At 38.9% G+C, this 21,196-nt stretch overlaps 1 protein-coding gene across 3 annotated transcripts in view; it reads right to left on the reverse strand.

The window, feature by feature from the left end:
* Positions 1-245: 245 nt before the first annotated feature.
* tnfrsf14 (TNF receptor superfamily member 14) overlaps positions 246-21,196 on the reverse strand; it is a 76,438-nt gene continuing 55,487 nt past the window's right edge. The window contains exons 6-8 of one of the 3 annotated variants that reach the window (XM_004916156.4): positions 12,476-12,630; positions 8,822-8,857; positions 246-2,574 (exon numbers count right to left, since the gene is read on the reverse strand). In XM_004916156.4, the coding sequence (XP_004916213.1) occupies positions 2,522-2,574; positions 8,822-8,857; positions 12,476-12,630 (244 nt within the window). In that variant the 3' untranslated portion in view covers positions 246-2,521. The remainder of the gene's footprint in view (positions 2,575-8,821; positions 8,858-12,475; positions 12,631-21,196) is intronic. The other 2 variants (XM_031905864.1, XM_012967125.3) reach the window with 2 other exon arrangements.

A 21,196-nucleotide genomic window follows, 5' to 3' on the forward strand; every position in this document is an offset into this window, starting at 1 on the left:
AAATCGTATTAGTCATGATAATATCGTATTGGCGATCCGAAAGTCACCGAATTTTCGTACCGAACCATTGTAAACAGCGGGGAAAACCTTTCTGATTTTTTCGCGCAAGCGTACGAAAAAGTTGTGCCAGCGACATAAAATTAAGCAAAAATACGCTCGGAGCATTCGTGTCTTAGTAAATCTGCCCCTATATGTGAGCTTTTATGATACACGTGTGACACCTATTGGTGAGACTGATGATTACATTTTTAATTATTAACAATTTATTGTAAATTAAACTAAATTATTACACATTTGTATGAGATTTTATTCAAATGAAGTACGTTTTAAGATTTATTTATGTAATAATTTAAAATAATATATATGCACTGATGATGGTCAGGTTTTGGCCCATTTGAAATCACACAATCACAATATGGTTGGATAATTGCATAATGGTCTATTGATGGGGATTGGGCACATATCCGCTGTGTTTGTCTTGAGGGTGTATTTGAGGTATTATCCTTTAGAAAGGTTGAGGACCAAAACGTTGGATTTTTTTTATACAATGTGTTCGCAATAAACTTGTGATCATTTTACAGGGTGTGCCACTCGTGAAATATTTACTGTGAATAATCAAACTTGGCTGTGTACTCCCCGATATATATATTTGCATTTGAGTGCAGACATTGTAAGGACTGATATATATATATATATATATATATATAGTTATTAAAGACTTTATACATACAGAAGACAAATACATACTGATTGATAAGTCTAATATTAAAGGAGAACTGAAGCTTAACTAAAGAAATAGGTTAGAAATGTAAATTATTGGGCTTATTTATCAATTCTTGAGTTTGTGAATTCAAGTTTGTTTTTCTAAATCGGAAAACTTGTTCAAATAAAAAACTTGAATACTTCAATTTTTTTGAGTTTAGAAAATTAAAAATAAAAAATTTAAAGTCTGAAAATATGGCTTGACTTTACCTAGGACAACTCCTATTGCATTCTATAGAAACCTGCAAACTTTTAGATGGAAAATTTTTACATTTGAGTTTTGCAGGGGTTGCACTTAATAGATACCAGACATTCGAGTTTTTGAAACATAATGCAAATTCAAGTTTTTTATGGACAAATAAACTCAAATCATGAAAAAACATAAAACTTGGACAATGATAAATCTCGCCCTCTTTTGGTCTTCTGTACCAGCCCAAGGCAACCTCAGCCCTTCAGCAGGGAAGATCTTCATTTCCGCTGAATCACTGCCCATGCTCTGTGCTGCTGTCACTTACTTGAGCTTAGGGACCAACTCAAAATATACTGTATTTATAGAATATGAATGTAACAGTATAATTCTGCTAATTTATTCAGATTCACATTATATGGCAGCTCTGAATCCAGTGCAATTAGCCTTTAACAGTGTTGGCAGACAGGACACTTTTGCTCAGCTCTATCATGTCTATTACTTAGTTTATCTTCCAGTGCAACATCTACCCACTGATAAGGTGAAGCATAGCTCAGTATAATCTTGCACAAATCAGATATAGTGTCGGACCAAACTGCCCCTGACGTAACACATATGCATAGATGTTATGTATCTATGGGAAGGAGCCAATTTGCCTGATATATACCCAAAAGATTTATTGTCTAATTTATCATTAGCTGGTATTTTGTTTCTGGATTTCCCAGTTACATAGTTAGTAAATTGTATATGCTGTCTGTTTAGGGATATACTGATACCAGAGCACTCTAAAATGATTTAAAGGCCATCTAACTGCTAAATGGCCTCCTGAAGGAAGGAACAAGTAAACTTAGTATGCGCACATGCATGACCTGCTGTGGGAGTAGAGGAGCCAACCAGAAAGAGCGCAAGCTTATTGTGAACTGGGAGGAGGCGGGCTTAAGGGGAGCATCAATTGGAAATCCAGCACTGGGAGGCATGTTTGTACTGTGGCTTTAGTGGAATCAAAGTCCTGGACCCTGGACTAATTATAGTGCAGTTATCATATCTTGAAACAAAATATGCCGGACTTATTAATTTGTATAAAATTACTATAAAATACTAACCTTAGTATGTGCAGAATGTTATACTTCTGTATAGTCTATACTGCTGATATTCCTAGATGTATGAGACAATGTAGATGTACCTGCAGCTGCAGGTATTCTGTTTGTGCTGTGGCCACTTATCAAATTACGTAGGAAATACAAATTAAGTAGGAAACAACAGGGAGAAAAATAATTTTCTATCAAAACAAAATTTACAAAATTTACATCTACTCCTAGTAGGGTCCTGGAAGGGAAGGCCAGTGCTGAGTAGCAGTTGAGGAATAGATACTGGGAGTACAAGGAGTCAAGTAAGGTTTCAGCACTTCTCCCTAACCCATGCTCATCTGGTGGCAGGAGGTGGTGGATAGCCGCAGATCGACAAAAGTTTCAAATAGGACTCTGGGAGAACTGGGGAGATTGTATTCTAATCGTTCTCAAAGCTCACTAACTCCCGTGTTAATATCTTGTTTGTTAAAGTCCCCAATTTAGTTCAACCACCACCTTTTTCTTGTTCTGGTGTTCGAGCTTCAGCCGTGTTATTATCTATTAAAAAAAAAAAAAAAAAAAAGCTTTAAATAAATCAAACCACCATAATACTGAAAAACAACAATAAATGTAAAAAAATGACAGTGCCCAAATTACATTTTCATGTACTACTTGCATGACATTGAACTTAAAGTGAAAAGTTTTCTTAAATATGGAAGAGTTAATATACAGGACTCTTAAAGGAACAGTAACACCAAAAAATGAAAGTGTATAAAAGTAACTAAAATATAATGTACTGTTGCCCTGCACTGGTAAAAGTTGTGTATTTACTTCAGAAAGTCTACTATAATTTATATAAATAAGCTGCTATGTAGCCATGGGGGCAGCCATTCGAAGGACTGTAACCTGTGCCTTTTTTTTTCTGTGCAAAAACACTTATGTAGAAGTCAGTGGGAGTTGTCATAAGCAACATTTATGCATTTTGCTAAATACATTTTTTTCAAATTTTTAAAAATGTTTTGAGAGTTTGTAAACCCATTGAAAATTATACAAGATTTATTTTGCTCAAGTTTTTTATATGCAACATAAAGCATTTTCCACTAACTTACATGTGGTGCTTTACAGAGATTATACTTCCCAACTCCAGGGATCTTAAAGGAGAAGGAAAGTCCAAGTCACTTGGGGGTGCCAAAATGTTTGCCCCCCCCCCCCCAAGTGACTTTAATCGCTTTCCATGTACCCCGGGCTGGTGCCCCTGTTAGGAGAAAACAACACCAGCCCGGGGTACCTGCCAGCGCTTCCTTCTTCTGTACTGGCGCATTAGAGTGAAAAGCCGAACTTAAACAATTAAGTCAGCTTTTCACTCTAATGTGCATGCGCCGGCCCAGGGATTTCACCACAGAAGAAATACGGAAGAAGGTCGTGCTCGCTACAGGTACCCCGGGCTGGTGCTGTTTTCTCCTAACAGGGGCACCAGCCCGGAGGCCAAGGTAAGCAATTAAAGTCACTTGGGGGTGCCTAAATATTTTGGCACCGCCAAGTGACTTAGCCTTTCCTTCTCCTTTAATGACTAAATATGGCCATACACTAGCAGATTTAAGCTATTGGAGCGTTCTAGAAGGAATAGGCAGGCCAAATAATCCATTCCAGTGGTCCAGTTCACATACTGGAGCAGACTTTCCACAGAAAGGCAGTCCTGTGGAAAGGTATCTTAAGTGAGAATGTGTGGCACAGGGCAGAAAGGCTATCTGTCTGCCACTGTTAAGGGACAGAGAGTCTGAGTCACTGAAATGTTTTTAATGGTAGTCCTCTGGGGCCCAGTTTAGTGAGGAAACTCATCAAATGTGTGAAGGTAATGTCCAGTGGGCAGGATTTTATTAATTTTTTTTTTTTGTATGCTTAACTGGGCACCCTTGAGCTTAAATAAACTGCCTTAAAGTGAAAAAATTGTCTGTTGTGGATCCTGTGAGTTTATAGAACAGGGGCAGACCCAGCCAAGTGGGGGCCCTAAGCAACCCGGCTAGCCACCTCGCTTGTGTCCTTCATCCCCTCCCCACATGCCCACGAGTGCATGCACAGTGACGCAGGGAACGTAACTAAAACATGCCCTTAAGAGATGGAGGAGGGGTGCAATGGAGTGTGGACCAGGGGTAGGCAGGAGCGGTAACTTCCTGGCGCCCCCTCAGTGTTGCACCTTAGACAGGTGCCTCTTCTGCCTACCCCTAGTTCCAGCCATGTTAAAGAAAGTATGTAAGTTATTTTAACAAAGCCTTTCTGTGCAGCACAGATGATGCATAACCACTGGCCATCTTTTCCCACTTATTTGTGAGATTATTGAGATTGGAAAGTTGCTTAGAATTACATTTTTTTATTACACAACTTTATTTTTGGGTTTACTTTCCCATTAATATTTAATCCTAACTTTGATATAAAATGAAAATAATGTACTACATCCACCACCAATCATGTAATAAATGGGCTACAAAGATACAAATAGTAAAGGTAAATATAGAATAATTGCTTGGTCCTGATTTTACATTTTTATGGAATTGATGCCAATTTTTTTTGTGGTTTTTCATTCTCTGATTTTACATTTTGATGTGATCCCCTGATATGAAATCAGGGTTCCACTGAGTCAGCAGTGTAACCAGAACGCGCTGATCCCCACCACCCGCAGAGGGTTCCAGGGCACACAAGCTTCTAGCTGCCGCTCCTTCCCCACCCACGCTAATGCGTGCACGCTCTGGCTGCTGGTAGTTTGCTGCAGGAGTGCAAAATTTACTTGACTTGAGTTCCTACGGAGAAAGCAGACCACATGGTCTAGGCCCTCTGTTCCTCAGGTCCTTCCATGACCATGGGGTCTGTTTACTCTATAGTTATGCTACTGCAATGTAAATGTACAATAAAGGGATTTTTTCTTCCAATTTGATTCTTAGATTTATCTTAATTATCAATCAGGCCAGGATACTGCGATAAGAACTACTGCATTCCTTATTTTTATATTTTCATAATAAAAAAAATGCTTCACCCTGTAAGGGTGATCAGATAAATAAAAAGCACATGCATGATACTCTATAAGGCTTGATGAAAGACAATATGTCAAGACAACAGATGGCTTCTTATACGCTAAGAACCAACACCAAGATGACATTAAGATATAAAACAGTCAGTTAGATATGAGGTGGCAACTCCCAACAATGACACCACTTACCTGATCATGAGTGATACATTTTCAGTCTCATCACAATGGTAAAAACCCACAGCAACAAAGTGAACTGTGTGCTATCACCCTAAAATAAAGAAAAGTACTTCGCTGTTGTGATACCACTAGGATGTGAACAACCCAGCCAGGACCACTTGTGGCTAATGGTATTGACACTTTATTTGCCTGCTGTCACTGACAACATGAATGGGTTGCTTCAAAAAGAAAGATGATGTCACATGTCCCGAGCTAAACAGTGTGCAGCCAAGTAACACTGGTTTTATATTGAGGTTATAAGCAATAACTGCAAAAAAAAGATTTTGTTTTTATGTATATAGAGTGCACTTTATATATATTTTTACATTTGAGTTTTTGCAAAGGACAGTTTTTTAAGTGCAAATTATCTCAAAATATTTACATCGATATCATCCTAAAATATAACTCAAAGGTAAACAAATGAAACAAAGAAACCTGTGTTAAGGGAATAATGTTGGGCAAAGGACACACCAAAAGGGTGAGGTTTAACTACATATTAAAAGTAAAAATAACAAGACACAAGATGCTCATCCTGATGAGTACAGTTATCAACTCAGAACTAGGAGAAACCACTGGGGCCCTACTGTCGGGAGAAGATGTGGTGTTTTGAAACTAGAGCTATTATACCATGGTATCACTCACCCTGTCACCTAGGCATCCCGCTCGCATCTGTTTCAGACCCGTAGGAAGCACAGAGCACTGGCCCTCTGCCTACCAGCAACCTCCAATGTCCATGACAGGCACCTTACAAATGTACCACAAGATCTACAGCATGGCCACGTCCTCCATCCCAGCAGGCACCTCTCTCTAATAACCCCATACATCAACAGAATTGGTGATACTTATTCCCTTAAATTGTGAGCTGTATCACTAAAAATGAACCAGTTATGAAATAGGTAAAGAAAATTGCTGAAGCGTAAGTTTATATCCTAGTGTCAATGGTTGACAAACCAAATCTCCTTCTACTTATATTCTCCTGCTTGTAAGCCCTCTTCCTTCATCTTTCCTAACTGTAAAATAATTGGTATATAGTGTAAATAATGTGAAATCTTAGTGAAAAGTGTAGCATTAAGGAAAAAAAAAGCATCTTAAGTAATGAGTAATATAAAGGTGTTGAAGATGGTACTCTCATTTAATCCACGTGGACCAAGTGCATTCATTAAAAAAATCCATTCACTTTTTTTTTTTTTTTTTAATTAAAGATGTTTCTGAATTGTCTCCCCTGATGCCAAGAGATATCTTAAATAGGCCAGTGGCCTTGAGCTCAGTGCTCTTTCCATTGTGGTGTTAAAAAAAAAATGCCTACTGAGCGGAGGTAATTTCTTCTCATGCTGAATGGAAGATGTAAGCTTGATCAATACTGGATACATGTTCTAAAATCCTTGTTTTGAAAGCACGACTTGTTGTGCCAACATAAATCTTATAGCAAGGACAAGTTAACTTATATACCACATTTTCATCCATGATAATCTATGTCTGATCTTGTGTTTTCTTCCAAACCTGTATATCACTGTGGATAGGTTGTGCACATACCTACAAGCCTTACATGTGCCCTCTTGTGCTCTTCCCTGTATTTTTTTGCCAAAATTACTATTCACTAGAAGATCACGCAGATTTGGTGCCCTCCGGCAGCAGGTAAGTGGGTGAAAACCTATGGTCGGACCCAGTACTGGATCCGCCTTAAAAATATGCCAATGGTTGGTCATTATTTCCATGGTCATAGGCCACTGATTACAGCAAATAGGTTGTTCTGCATTTTGAGAATTACGATTTTTAGGGGCTAAAAGTTGATCTCTAGAGGTTTTAATAGCTCTAGAAAAAGCTCTATGAATAACAGTACACAAATAACCTATTTGTAGCAGTCGAGTAGTTAGTTCCTGTGCCCTTTGCTTGAAAATAATATAATCTGATCAATTCCGTTGTAGGCGTAAAATCTAGAAAGTCAATGCTGTGGTTAACCATACTATGGGTTAGTTTAATATTCAGAGTATTATCGTTCAACTTCAGCAGGAATTCCTTTATTAATTCACTTTCACCCGTACCACAGAGGTATATACTGGGTATATTGCAACATCTGGTCACCAAAGTCCCAGTTTGCTTCCTACCATCCCATGAACAAATTGGGGGCGAATGCAGCTCCCATCACAACTCCCCTAGTCTGTATGTAGAATTTATCATGAAATACAAAAAAAACTATGATTGAGACAGAAATCAAGAAGTTCTGCTAGAAAGTCAATATATTGACTATCCCATTCACTTTCAGTCTCCATAAAGTATCTCACTGCTCTTAGACCATATTTATGTGCAATGGATGAGTATAGGGATTCTACATCACAACCATTATCCTACTTGCATCAACTGTCACATACACCAATTTGTTCAATAAATCCCCAGTGTCTCTGATATATGAAGGTAGGTTGGTTACAAATCCATGTAATTTCATATCGATATACTGACTAGCTTATTAGTACTGTAAATTGCCTATTACTTTAGCACCATACTGGGCATATATATAAGATATAAATGTTCTGAGGTGCCAAATTTTTTTGTTTTCCTCTGTAATAATAAACTAAGATCCAAACTAAGATATAATGAATCCTTATCTGTGGCAAAACAATTCTATTGGGTTTATCTAATGTTTAAATGATTTTTCAGTAGACTTATAGTATGGAGACCCTAATAATGGAAAGATCCCCAGTCCAACCATTCTGGATAACAGGTCCCATACCTTTAGGTATTTGCCAAATATTTGTAGTTGCCACCTCCAAGATCTTACAGGGGAATTTATTAACATTCACATTTCCATAAATGTCAGTCATTTATTAAAAGATCTAAATGAAAAAAAGCACCAAATTTTTTCGTATTGTAGCACAAAAGCAAGCATCAAAAAAACTCTAAAACTACAAGTTTTTTTCACCCTTTTATGCATTTTGGATGCATAGTAAATCTTGATAAAGTAGCAACTTTGTTTTTCTGCAACTCAAAAAATCAGTCAGATAAACATCAGATACTTGTTAATGCCACCTTGGGGTTTGGTTTGTCTTCAAGAAGCCATCAGACAGATCTGCATTTTGCCTTTGATAAAGTGTTAGTAGATAAAACAAGTGCTTTATATTTTTCACAGATTTTTCTTTTATGCATGTTGCTTCACCTGCTTTTTCCTTTACTTACTTGGCAAATAAGGCTGGCCTACCTGGTGCCCCGGGCAAATAAATTAATGAGGGCTTTGCATTTTTCATTAGGGTACGTCTACCGGCAGGTAAACCACAGTTTTCACTTACCTTTTCTAGATATCCCATACAATAAATACCTTTACTTTTTGCCACATAATTACTACATGAAAAGGGGTGGACTTACAGTTTTTTTTGAAGATCCTAAAGATTCCTTTTGCTGCTCCATACGTACATGCCCACTAAGACCATTCTGTATCACTGTAGGCTGTATTATAATGTATTTAATGCTAACTGGTTACTTCATTACTTCTTTTGCCTTCGCTCAGCAATATACAAGAGCTCTCAAATGTTACTGAATATGTATTATTAATGTATGCAAGTGGTTAAACTGTACCTGCTCCCATTTGTGTTTTAATTGCAGGTTTATCTCCTTAAAAAGAAGCAAAACACACAATGATAATAGAGCATAATACATGCATCAAACACATAAGCCCAGTAACCTTGTATTGATTTTTCAAAGGGCTCCTGAGTACTAAATTTTACAGTGCAAAGCATCCCTTGTACTATAGCCCTTGTAGTAAATATAACATTATCTCATTTAATATTTGTTGCAAAAAACAAACATACACTCAAATGTCAAGAAAGCAAAAGTTACGCTACATCGCAATAGTAACTTCCATGTGGAAATTGGTACATATGGTTTTTCGCAAAAAACTCAGAAATGTTTGTCCTTTAAAATGATATTAAAAATATCATTCAAAAGTGTTCCCTATTAAAAGTGTTAATAGAAACAAAGAGAAAACATTATACAACTACAAGTCTGAGGGGACAAATGCTGTTTAGAGCATATAAATACTACAAGTGTTGTAAACTAGCAAAAAATAAAGTAAAAATAAAAATGTTGTATGTGAAGCAATCATTTTCTCATTTTCTATATGCAGATATAGGAACTGTTATCCAGAATGTTAGGGACCTGGGGTTTTCCGTATAAGGGATCTTCCCATAATTTGTATCAACTTACTTTAAAGGGGTTTTTCACCTTTTAAACTAACTTTTAATAGGATGGTGACATTGAATTTTGTGAATTTGCAAATGGTCTTCATTTTTATGGTTTTTCAGATATTTAGGATTTTGTTTAGCAGCTCTCCTGTTTGATATTTCGGCAGCTATACCTTATTACCCTAGCAACCAAGCAGTGGTTTGAATAAGAGACTGGAATATGAATAGGAGAGGGCCTGCACAGAAAGATGACGAATAGAACATAACAATAGCAATACATTTGCTGCCGAAGTCAGTGACCCTCCATTTGAAAGCTGGAAAGAGGCAGAAGAGGAAGGCAAATAATTGAGAAACAAAAAAAATAATGAAAACCAAGTGCAAAGATGGAAATAGGCCATTCTATAACATACAACATACTACAAGTTAACTTAAAGGTGAACCACCCCTTTAAATCGACTAAAAAATGATTTTAAAATTATTTTAACATTAAGGGAGAAAGAAAGGTAAAAACTAAGTAAGCTTTATCAGAAAGGTCTATGTAAATACAGCCATAAGCACTCACAGAAATGCTGCACTGAGTTATCTGTCAAAAGATTTGTTGTGTCTGTTTTCCCGTGTCAGAGGATTTGTTGTGTCTGTTTTCCTGTGTCAGAGACACGCAGCTCTCTGCCCTCTCTCCTGCTCCCTCCTCCCTCAAGAATGCTAAGAACTCACTCCCCCCCTTGGGATCTGAGTAAATCAGCAGGAAGCTGACACATAGGGGCACATTTACTAACCCACGAATCCGAATCGGAAAAATTCCGATTGGAAAACGAACATTTTGTGACTTTTTCGTATTTTTTGCGATTTTTTTCGGCGCCTTTACGACTTTTCGGAAATTGTCGCGAGTTTTTCGTTACCAATACGATTTGCGCGAAAAAACGCGAGTTTTTCGTAGCCATTACGATGCGCTCGTATCTTGTCGCGACTTTTTCGTATTGAGCGCTCGTAAGTGGCGGGTGAAACTTTCAGACTTAGCATGATTTTGGAAGCCTCCCATAGGACTCAATGGCACCCTGCAGCTCCAACCTGGCCCAAGAAAAGTCACCATACTGAAGCTTGAATGAATCCGAATCTTTCGTACTCGGCGCGAAGGCTACAAAAAAGTCGTGACTTTTCGTGCAAGTAGTAACGCTATGAAAAAATCGGCAAATTTTGCGCAACATTCGGAATGGCAACGAAAAAGTTGCGTCAATTTTCCGAAAAATCGCCAAATACCGATAATTACGAAAAAAACGCAATCGGACGCATTCGGCCCGTTCGTGGGTAAGTAAATGTGCCCCATAGTCTTACTAACTGAGCATGTACACCGGTCTTGCTTATGGTGAAGGAGTGAGGCATTATGGGAACTTTCTTTACACAGCACAGCATTTTTTTCTTCCTGTTTGGCTTCTGATCATCTGAAGGGGAGAAATTTGGGGAAACGTATTTCCTTGTTTCTCTGTAATAATAAAACAGTCCCTTGTATTTGATCCCAACTAAGATATAATTAATCCTTATTGGATGCAAAACAGTTCTATTGGGTTTAATTAATATTTAGTTTTTATAGTAGACATAAGGTATGGAGATCTAAATTACGGAAAGACCCCTTATCCAGAATACCCTTGGTCTTGAGCATTCTGGAAAATGGGTCCTATACCTATACCAATGTATTGGTAATATATAATTCCAATATAGAAAAAGGGCTTATAATTTAAACCTAGCATTTACAGGGTAAATGTGGGTGGAGGCAGAAAAACATCTGAAAATTGGCCTGTGCCTATAATTTACGAAATTTGATATTACAACAATTTGTTTTTGTGCCATTTTCCTTTACTGCTACTTTTGAGAATTCCCCTCTTACACTAAACCATTATAAGTGATGCTATTTTCTCAATCTCCAAGTGTTTTAAAGTGAAGTGAAGACTTTGGCATTACTGGTGTATTTTATCTTCCCCCATTAAAGGTTTAATCTAGGTATGTCCCTTTACCTTCCTCACCATTTCCATCCTTACTTCTTTAGTCCACCACATTTATTTGTCTCTCTACCCTCTCTTATATAACTTCCCATAACTGACCCAGCCCGCTGATTCATCTGTCTCTGGGGGGCGGGGGTAGGGGGAGTAAGTATAACACCATTAAAGGAAAACTATACCCCCAAACAATGTAGGTCTTTATAAAAATATATTGCATAAACAAGCTCATCTAAATAAACAATTGTCATAAAAATATACTTTTTTAGTAGTATGTGCTATTGGGTAATCCTAAATAGAAAATTGCCATTTTAAGAATTAAGGGCCGCCCCCTGGGATCATAGGATTCAGTGCACACAAACAAGCCAAGGCACACATACATGCTAGCCTACATCAGCCAATTAATGGACAGGTTTTGCCTTTTACTTCCACACTCTTCCTGTTACAGTTAGAGCTGCATTATTTCTGGTCATGTGATCCCTGAGGGAGCATACAGCCCATCACTAAATGGTGGGTCAAGAAAAAAGGATGTAAAAGGGCAATATTTACTGATATATATATTAAAGTTTGCCAAGATTCTTTAATAGGTCACTTACCATAATATTGTGTGTATATATATATATATATACACACACACACAAAATCAAAATATAGATGCACACAAGGTATTTTTAGTAAGAAAAAAAACTTTTAATTAGCATCTCAGACCTTTCAAAATTTCAGTCCCCATCGGCCTGTTTTCTTTTTAATGATGCTAATTATGTTAAGTTTTTTTTCTTACTAAAAATACCTGGTGTGCATCTATATTATTACTAAGCTTGGATAGCACCCAGGTTTAATGCTTTTTTTTTTGGTGTGCTTGAACTTTTGGTTAAGTATATATATTCTGGGGGTATAGTTTTCCTTTAAGCGGGCCAGGACAGTAGGGAGAGACTGGACTTGCAATAAATATGGCCTGCCAATAGTGCAAAAACCGCTTCTGGGAAACCCACCAACCCATGCAGCACTAATTAATAGGAATCAGATGAATGGCAAATAACTTACAACTCTAAACTTACCTGTGTTTTTACATTTTATCATAATAATAATGATTATCATCATTATTATTGAAGGAAATACTATGGTGTAGCGTTCCCTAATTTCCTTATTGGAACACACTGAATCCGAAGTTGATGTTCCTCTCTTCTCTTCCTTTAGGCCTATTTCAGTGCACCTTGAACAGAAATACACATTATATTACTGCCAGTAAGACGGCTTTGAAGTGTAAGTCATAACTACACAGTATTATACAGCTCTTTCAAAACTGATCCTCTCAATGAACATGAAAATAATTATAGAGTTATAAGTTTTGCAATTTGTTAAAACGTGTATGCTATTTAAATGTATAGAATTCCAAACAGTGTTCCAATGACCATTTATTATATGTTGTTGACATCTGAGAAAAGAAAAGGTAGAGCAGACCATAAGTGCTTAGTATGCCGACAAAATTAGTGAAAGTGCATAAAAACAGCAGTAGGAAACACTTAGGGGCCCATTTATCAATGTACGATTGGTACAAAATTTGTATTATTTCTAACTTTTAGAACTGTGCATATTTTCTGCGACTTTTTCGCATTTTGTGACAATTGGTGCGACAAAATCGTATTGTCGCGCCAAGTACGAAAGTTTTGGATTCATTCAAGCTTCGTTATCGTGACTTTCCTTGGGCCAGGTTGGAGCTGCAGAGTGCCATTGAGTCCTATGGGAGACTTCCAAAATCATGCACAGAAGGATCAAAGTCAGAAAGGTTTTCACGTCGCTTACGATGGTTCGGATACGAAAATTTTGTAACTTTTGGCTCGTACCATGATATAGTTACATAGTTACATAGGGTTGAAAAAAGACCAGTGTCCATCAAGTTCAACCCATCCAAGTAAACCCAGCACCCACAACCCACACCTACCAATCTATACACTCGCATACATAAACTATAAATACAACCACTAGTACTAACTGTAGATATTAGTATCACAATAGCCTTGGATATTCTGATTGATCAAGAACTCATCCAGGCCCCTCTTAAAGGCATTAACAGAATCTGCCATTACCACATCACTAGGAAGGGCATTCCACAACCTCACTGCCCTCACCGTGAAAAACCACCTACGCTGCTTCAAATGGAAGCTCCGTTCCTCTAATCTAAAGGGGTGACCTCTGGTGCGTTGATTGTTTTTATGGGAAAAAAGTACATCCCCCAACTGCCTATAATCCCCTCTAATGTACTTGTACAGAGTAATCATGTCCCCTCGCAAGCGCCTCTTTTCCAGAGAAAACAACCTCAACCTCGACAGTCTCACCTCATAGTTTAAATCTTCCATCCCCTTAACCAGTTTAGTTGCACGTCTCTGCACTCTCTCCAGCTCATTAATATCCTTCTTAAGGACTGGAGCCCAAAACTGCACTGCATACTCAAGGTGAGGCCTTACCAGGGACCTATAAAGGGGCAAAATTATGTTCTCATCCCTTGAGTCAATGCCCTTTTTTATACAAGACAGCACTTTATTTGCTGTAGTAGCCACAGAATGACACTGCCTGGAATTAGACAACTTGTTATCAACAAAAACCCCTAGATCCTTCTCCATTAAGGATACCCCCAACACACTACCATTCAGTAGATAGTTAGCGTTTATATTATTTCTACCAAAGTGCATAACTTTGCATCAACATTGAACCTCATTTTCCAGTTTGCTGCCCAGTTATCTAATTTTGTCAAATCGCTCTGCAAAGCGGCAGCATCCTGCATGGAACTTATAGTTTTGCACAATTTAGTGTCATCAGCAAAAATAGAAACAGTACTCTCTATGCCCACCTCCAGGTCATTAATAAACAAGTTAAAAAGCAAAGGCCCAAGGACTGACCCCTGCGGTACTCCACTAACCACACTGGTCCAATTAGAAAATGTTCCATTTACAACCACTCTTTGTACTCTATCCTTCAGCCAGTTCTCTATCCAATTACAAATATTATGTTCTAGGCCAATATTCCTCAATTTGATCATTAACCTTCTGTGAGGTACTGTATCAAACGCTTTAGCAAAATCTAAGTAGATGACATCAACTGCCATTCCAGCATCAAGGTTCCTGCTCACCTCCTCATAAAAGGCGACTAAATTAGTCTGGCAAGATCTGTTACGCATAAAACCATGCTGGCACAAACTAATAGTATTGTGAACTGCAATGTATTCAACTATCCTAACCCTTATTACCCCTTCCAAAAGTTTTCCTACTACTGATGTCAGACTAACAGGCCTATAGTTTTCAGGCTGAGAACGGGATCCCTTTTTAAATAACGGCACCACATTAGCAATCCGCCAGTCTCTCGGCACCATGCCAGACCTCAACGAATCCTGAAAAATTAAGTGAAGAGGTTTGGCAATCACAGCGCTCAGCTCATTTAATACCCTGTGATGAATCCCATCTGGCCCTGGACCTTTGTTTACCTTTACATGTTCAAGTCTCTTTTGAATTTCCTCCTGAGTGACCCACGCGTCAGTAGCTAAATTACTAGAACTGGGCATATTAAAAGGAAAGCCTTCATTATCTGGCTCCTCAGATGTATAGACAGATGAAAAATAAGAGTTCAAAATTTCAGCTTTTTCCCCGTTCTCATCAACCAACGTACCCCCCCGTGATAATAAAGTTCCCACCCCTTCTTGCTTCATTTTTTTACTATTCACATAATTAAAAAATAATTTAGGATTCTTTTTACTCCTAGCTGCAATATCCCTTTCCATTTCTATTTTAGCTTGCTTGATAGCTTTTTTGCATGCTTTATTTGCTTCCTTGTACCTGATGAAAGTTTCCGCTGTCCCAGCTAACTTGAATGCCCATAAAGCACGTTTTTTCTTACCAACCTCGACAATAACACTTTTATTCAGCCATGATATTTTTGTACAAGCACGATGCGACTTTTCGCAAAATTAACGCACATCCGAAATTTTTGTATTTAATGTGAATTTGAGCAAATAGTACTCGTAATTCAGATGAATCATAATGAATCAGCCCCTTAGGGGAAAATTACAAAAGTGGTGATATCGAGATAGCATTAACAGTGGAGATCAATTTGTCTGATTTACCACCTTATTCACAAATCTCTATCTCCACTTTTGCCAATTTGTCCTTTAAACAGACAGATTTCAGATTTTGTCTTTCACACAACATTTTAAACAACATTTTGTGAATTTGTCTTTAGCTCTTTGATGCTGTCAGTCTGTCATCGGGTGACTCTCAGCTTTACCTGTGTCCTGGAAAATTTTAGTTTTAGTGCCAGTGCACATTCTTCATCCTACCTCTCCAACCACATCAGTTACCAGGCACGGGTTTGTGGGGAGGCCACAAAGACCTGGGCCTAGGCAGCATACATTTAGGGGTGGCATGCCGCCCAGCTGCACATAAATTTTGCTCACATACAGAGCACTGGGGATGGGATATGCAGAAAACTTCAGCATGTCCTGTCCCCAGTGCTTCGTATGTGAGCTAAAAGGATGCACATTCGCGCAATTCTGAAGGAAGGGGGGGAGGCGGCGGAGAATGGGGACAGCCTCATCTCATTAAAGGACATGTAAAGCCTACATTTGCCTACAATGAGGTGCCTAATCAGTTGGGCACGTCTCCACCACCCAAATGGCATCATTAGTACTGCATATATCCCCTCCGCTTGCCAGCACCATCACAGCTTTCATCCGGTGGCCATTTTTCCTCTGATACATAATCAGATACATTTAAATCTGCAAACAGCATACACACACACAGACCCTTATTCAGCATACATTTCATCAAGAATACAGGCTCATACAGGCACAACTGTCTCTGATAAAAGTTCTGCTTTGTTTGAGCTGAGCTCAGAAGAGTTTGTTGGGAGAAAATAATTGAAGCAGACAGATAGAGCTGAGTTTCTATGGGAACCAGCAATGCCATCTCTTTACTGGCTGCTAGACTGGAGGGCGTGTTTAGTAATTTCAGTTTAGAACAACTGAGCATGCCCACAAGCCAGAAATCAAAGCAAGTTCCTAAGGGAGGGGGTCGAGTGAGTTACAGGAGGAGAAGGAAATCTAAGTGATTAAGGGGATGTTGCAGCCTTACTATTAACCTCTGGACAACCAGTGTGGCAGGTATTGAAATATTTCTAAGAGGCTGTTCACTGATTACATTTTTGTGTGTGGGGTTTACATGTCCTTTAATGCATAGCTGGTAGTATATAATGATGTCTGCCATGTCTGTGATGCTCCTGATTTGTGCTAAAATATACACTTGATCCAGGTGGGGCTCCACATGTGTTAGTTTCTATATTTTATTTTAACTTATGGTGTGATGTAGAATAAAGTGCTGGGAATGGAATAGCACAAATAAAGGATACTTTTTCTATTTTTCATAATACATTATTGTGCCCAAGTTTTTCTATTTCTTCAAGTGTTTTGTGGTTCCCAAATTTAGAGTGAGATGGGAGCACCTCTTCTTATTTGAGGATGTAAATATATGAACCTGTGCCAATTGCCATTTTAATATAAAAGGCAAAGTATGTATTGGAACGAAAGGCGACAATTCTACGCAGTGGCATTATACAGATAACAAGATTAGTACCCTACATTACAATACTCAAAAGAGTTGTAAAAATCATAAAATTATATATATATAAAGGTTCCGTACCTTGGTGTTGGCCTAATGTACTAGCGGTTCCTGCCCAGCGCTATGGGAACAGAGAGTGGTTGGGGCTTTTCATGTTTTGCAACCTTATATTGCTACAAAACGACCAGCTATTGCCATATACTGAGATCTTTTCTTTTATATACCCTTTGACCCTGGACACATTGTCCTTATTTGTCTATACCTATAAACACTTTTTGTAATCGTTTTTTATGTTTTTTTATGTTCCATTTGATTTTGTCACTTTGTATATGTGTTAGTGGTTGCCTAGCAACAAGCTTGGCGCCCTTTGGTGCTTAAAAACGTTTGTACTACACTGAGATGTTGCTGTCCCTGATGAAAGTTCCAGATAGGAACTGAAACGTCGGACTGAATAAAGCCTCACATTTATTCATCTACACCTTTGTGATTTTTCATATGAAAACCCTGCGTGTGCTGTCAATCCTACTCTGAGTATCTATACCTCCTGCACGAGCACCCAGGTATTATCTTGTTCTTATGGTGTGCAGCTTTCCAGCAACTCATTTCTACATGTATTACTAAAGCAGCACCCAGCCATTTTGTTTTTCGTTTGCTGTAATAATCCCATGACGACTTATGTCCTGCTGTGAGATCGGTTTGAGGCTATTCATAACATCACTCTTAACCCAGCAAGAAATTGTACTTTGATCTGCTATATTGAAGAATGGATGAAGGGGGCTCACAGTTTACCTATGCAGTAGACACCTGCCAGGACTTCACCTTCAACACAGCGGATGCGGACAGAATTCTTTTTACAGAAACTCCACTGGACATCTCTGTGAGTAAGTCTTCTATTGACACTTACCATGATATTTTGAACCTAAGGAAAAGGGAACTTGACCTGCAACTACACGGAATTTATCTATCGAACTACCATAGACAAAGTCTGATTCCAAGGGGATTCAGAATAAGTAACATCCCTACCATTGGCCGCAACAACCCAGAGTTTTGCAGCAAGTGGTGCGGCATTCTAAATCATTGCTCGTTTGACTTACTTTTACTTGTAGTGGAACAGGTGGGGAAGGAACTCATTACAGTCAGGGCTGACCTGAAATCACTTGAAACACAATATTTTGACACACTTAAAACTGACAGCACTTTGGATTGGCTTAGTAAACTACAAACCAGTATTGACAAGTACAAACGTGACTTGACTAATTTCAAACAAAACAAGCTCAGGAAGGTGTCTGACGATTATAAAAATAAACGGGTTTACGGGTGGTTACTTGGAATTAAGTCTGATAACCGTAGTTTCAAACCCCTGAGAAAGAAAAGGCTACCCAAATCTCTTTTGACTCTGGACAGCTCAGACCAGTCCACTGATTCTGACAACAACCCTGCTACCAACCTTTTTTAGGGGTGACGACCCGGTCCAGAAGGGACAAAGAAAGCGACGCCACACCAGACGAGGGGGATGGAAACATAAAAAGCAAACCCCCAAAAGCAAAGAAAATATTATCCTAAGTCAACACATTATGACTGAAGGTGAGCTTTCCTTGCTGTCTAGAGGGCTTTCCTTTGTACCCAGTTCCCATCCCGACACCTTCAACACATTAGTTGACATATACAAATTTCAGAGGAAACTGAAACTCAAAGAGCATTTCAGAAACTCCGCCCAGACAGTGCAACCCCCATTCAAGGGTAAGAGCCACTTTGAACCCCCCAATACACCACCCACAGTACGGACTTTTGGCAAAGTACTTTCTCTGGAAGCTAAACAGCTGGGTAAAATTAGTAAAATGCACCCTAACCTATCCCCCGCTGAACGACAAGCAATTCGTTCTCTCCACAATGACCAGAATTTGGTCATCAGACCTGCTGACAAGGGGGGATCTATAGTACTACTAGATTATACATACTACAGGGAAGAACTTCTGAAACAACTTTCCGACTTTAATACATACAAAGCACTATCTGGCGATCCAACTTTTAAATTTAAAAATGAGCTGGATCACTATCTTATCCAAGCTCTCAATGCGGGTTGGATTACCCTGGACACATACAACTTTTTACTAACTGAATATCCCCGCACACCCATCATATATACCTTACCAAAAATCCACAAATCCTTATCAACACCTCCTGGCAGGCCGATTATCTCTGCGGTTGGTTCTCTCTACCAGCCTGTCTCTACATACAGTGGAGGAAATAATTATTTGACCCCTCACTGATTTTGTAAGTTTGTCCAATGACAAAGAAATGAAAAGTCTCAGAACAGTATCATTTCAATGGTAGGTTTATTTTAACAGTGGCAGATAGCACATCAAAAGGAAAATCGAAAAAATAACTTTAAATAAAAGATAGCAACTGATTTGCATTTCACTGAGTGAAATAAGTTTTTGAACCCCTACCAACCATTAAGAGTTCTGGCTCCCACAGAGTGGTTAGACACTTCTACTCAATTAGTCAACCTCATTAAGGACACCTGTCTTAACTAGTCACCTGTATAAAAGACACCTGTCCACAGAATCAATCAATCAAGCAGACTCCAAACTCTCCAACATGGGAAAGACCAAAGAGCTGTCCAAGGATGTCAGAGACAAAATTGTAGACCTGCACAAGGCTGGAATGGGCTACAAAACCATTAGCAAGAAGCTGGGAGAGAAGGTGACAACTGTTGGTGCGATTGTTCGAAAATGGAAGGAGCACAAAATGACCATCAATCGACCTCGCTCTGGGGCTCCACGCAAGATCTCACCTCGTGGGGTGTCAATGATTCTGAGAAAGGTGAAAAAGCATCCTAGAACTACACGGGAGGAGTTAGTTAATGACCTCAAATTAGCAGGGACCACAGTCACCAAGAAAACCATTGGAAACACATTACACCGCAATGGATTAAAATCCTGCAGGGCTCGCAAGGTCCCCCTGCTCAAGAAGGCACATGTGCAGGCCCGTCTGAAGTTTGCCAATGAACACCTGAATGATTCTGTGAGTGACTGGGAGAAGGTGCTGTGGTCTGATGAGACCAAAATAGAGCTCTTTGGCATTAACTCAACTCGCTGTGTTTGGAGGAAGAAAAATGCTGCCTATGACCCCCAAAACACCGTCCCCACCGTCAAGCATGGGGGTGGAAACATTTTGCTTTGGGGGTGTTTTTCTGCTAAGGGCACAGGACAACTTATTCGCATTAACGGGAAAATGGACGGAGCCATGTATCGTGAAATCCTGAACGACAACCTCCTTCCCTCTGCCAGGAAACTGAAAATGGGTCGTGGATGGGTGTTCCAGCAAGACAATGACTCAAAACATACAGCAAAGGCAACAAAGGAGTGGCTCAAGAAGAAGCACATTAAGGTCATGGAGTGGCCTAGTCAGTCTCCGGACCTTAATCCAATAGAAAACCTATGGAGGGAGCTCAAGCTCAGAGTTGCACAGAGACAGCCTCGAAACCTTAGGGATTTAGAGATGATCTGCAAAGAGGAGTGGACCAACATTCCTCCTAAAATGTGCGCAAACTTGGTCATCAATTACAAGAAACGTTTGACCTCTGTGCTTGCAAACAAGGGTTTTTCCACTAAGTATTAAGTCTTTTTTTGTTAGAGGGTTCAAAAACTTATTTCACTCAATGAAATGCAAATCAGTTGCTATCTTTTATTTAAAGTTATTTTTTCGATTTTCCTTTTGATGTGCTATCTGCCACTGTTAAAATAAACCTACCATTGAAATGATACTGTTCTGAGACTTTTCATTTCTTTGTCATTGGACAAACTTACAAAATCAGTGAGGGGTCAAATAATTATTTCCTCCACTGTATATTGACTCTTTCCTTCAACCTTTAGTCAAAACTATGGCTTCATATACCCAAGATTCTACTCATGTAATAAGAAAGTTAAAGGCACTTGGCGATATCCCGGACAGTCATATTTTAGTCACTATGGATGTAACCAGTTTGTACACAGTAATTCCACATGATCAGGGCATCTCCTCAGTAAGGAGGGCATTAACTATGAGCAAAGATAAGAGTGCACCCACCGAGTTCCTTCTGCATTTATTGGAACTTACACTGACTAGGAACTTTTTTCGTTTCGAGAAAGATTTTTTTCCTGCAACTGTCTGGCACCGCAATGGGCAGTGCCC

Source organism: Xenopus tropicalis, chromosome 7, assembly GCF_000004195.4.
Source record: "Xenopus tropicalis strain Nigerian chromosome 7, UCB_Xtro_10.0, whole genome shotgun sequence".
Taxonomy (NCBI): Eukaryota; Metazoa; Chordata; class Amphibia; order Anura; family Pipidae; genus Xenopus; species Xenopus tropicalis.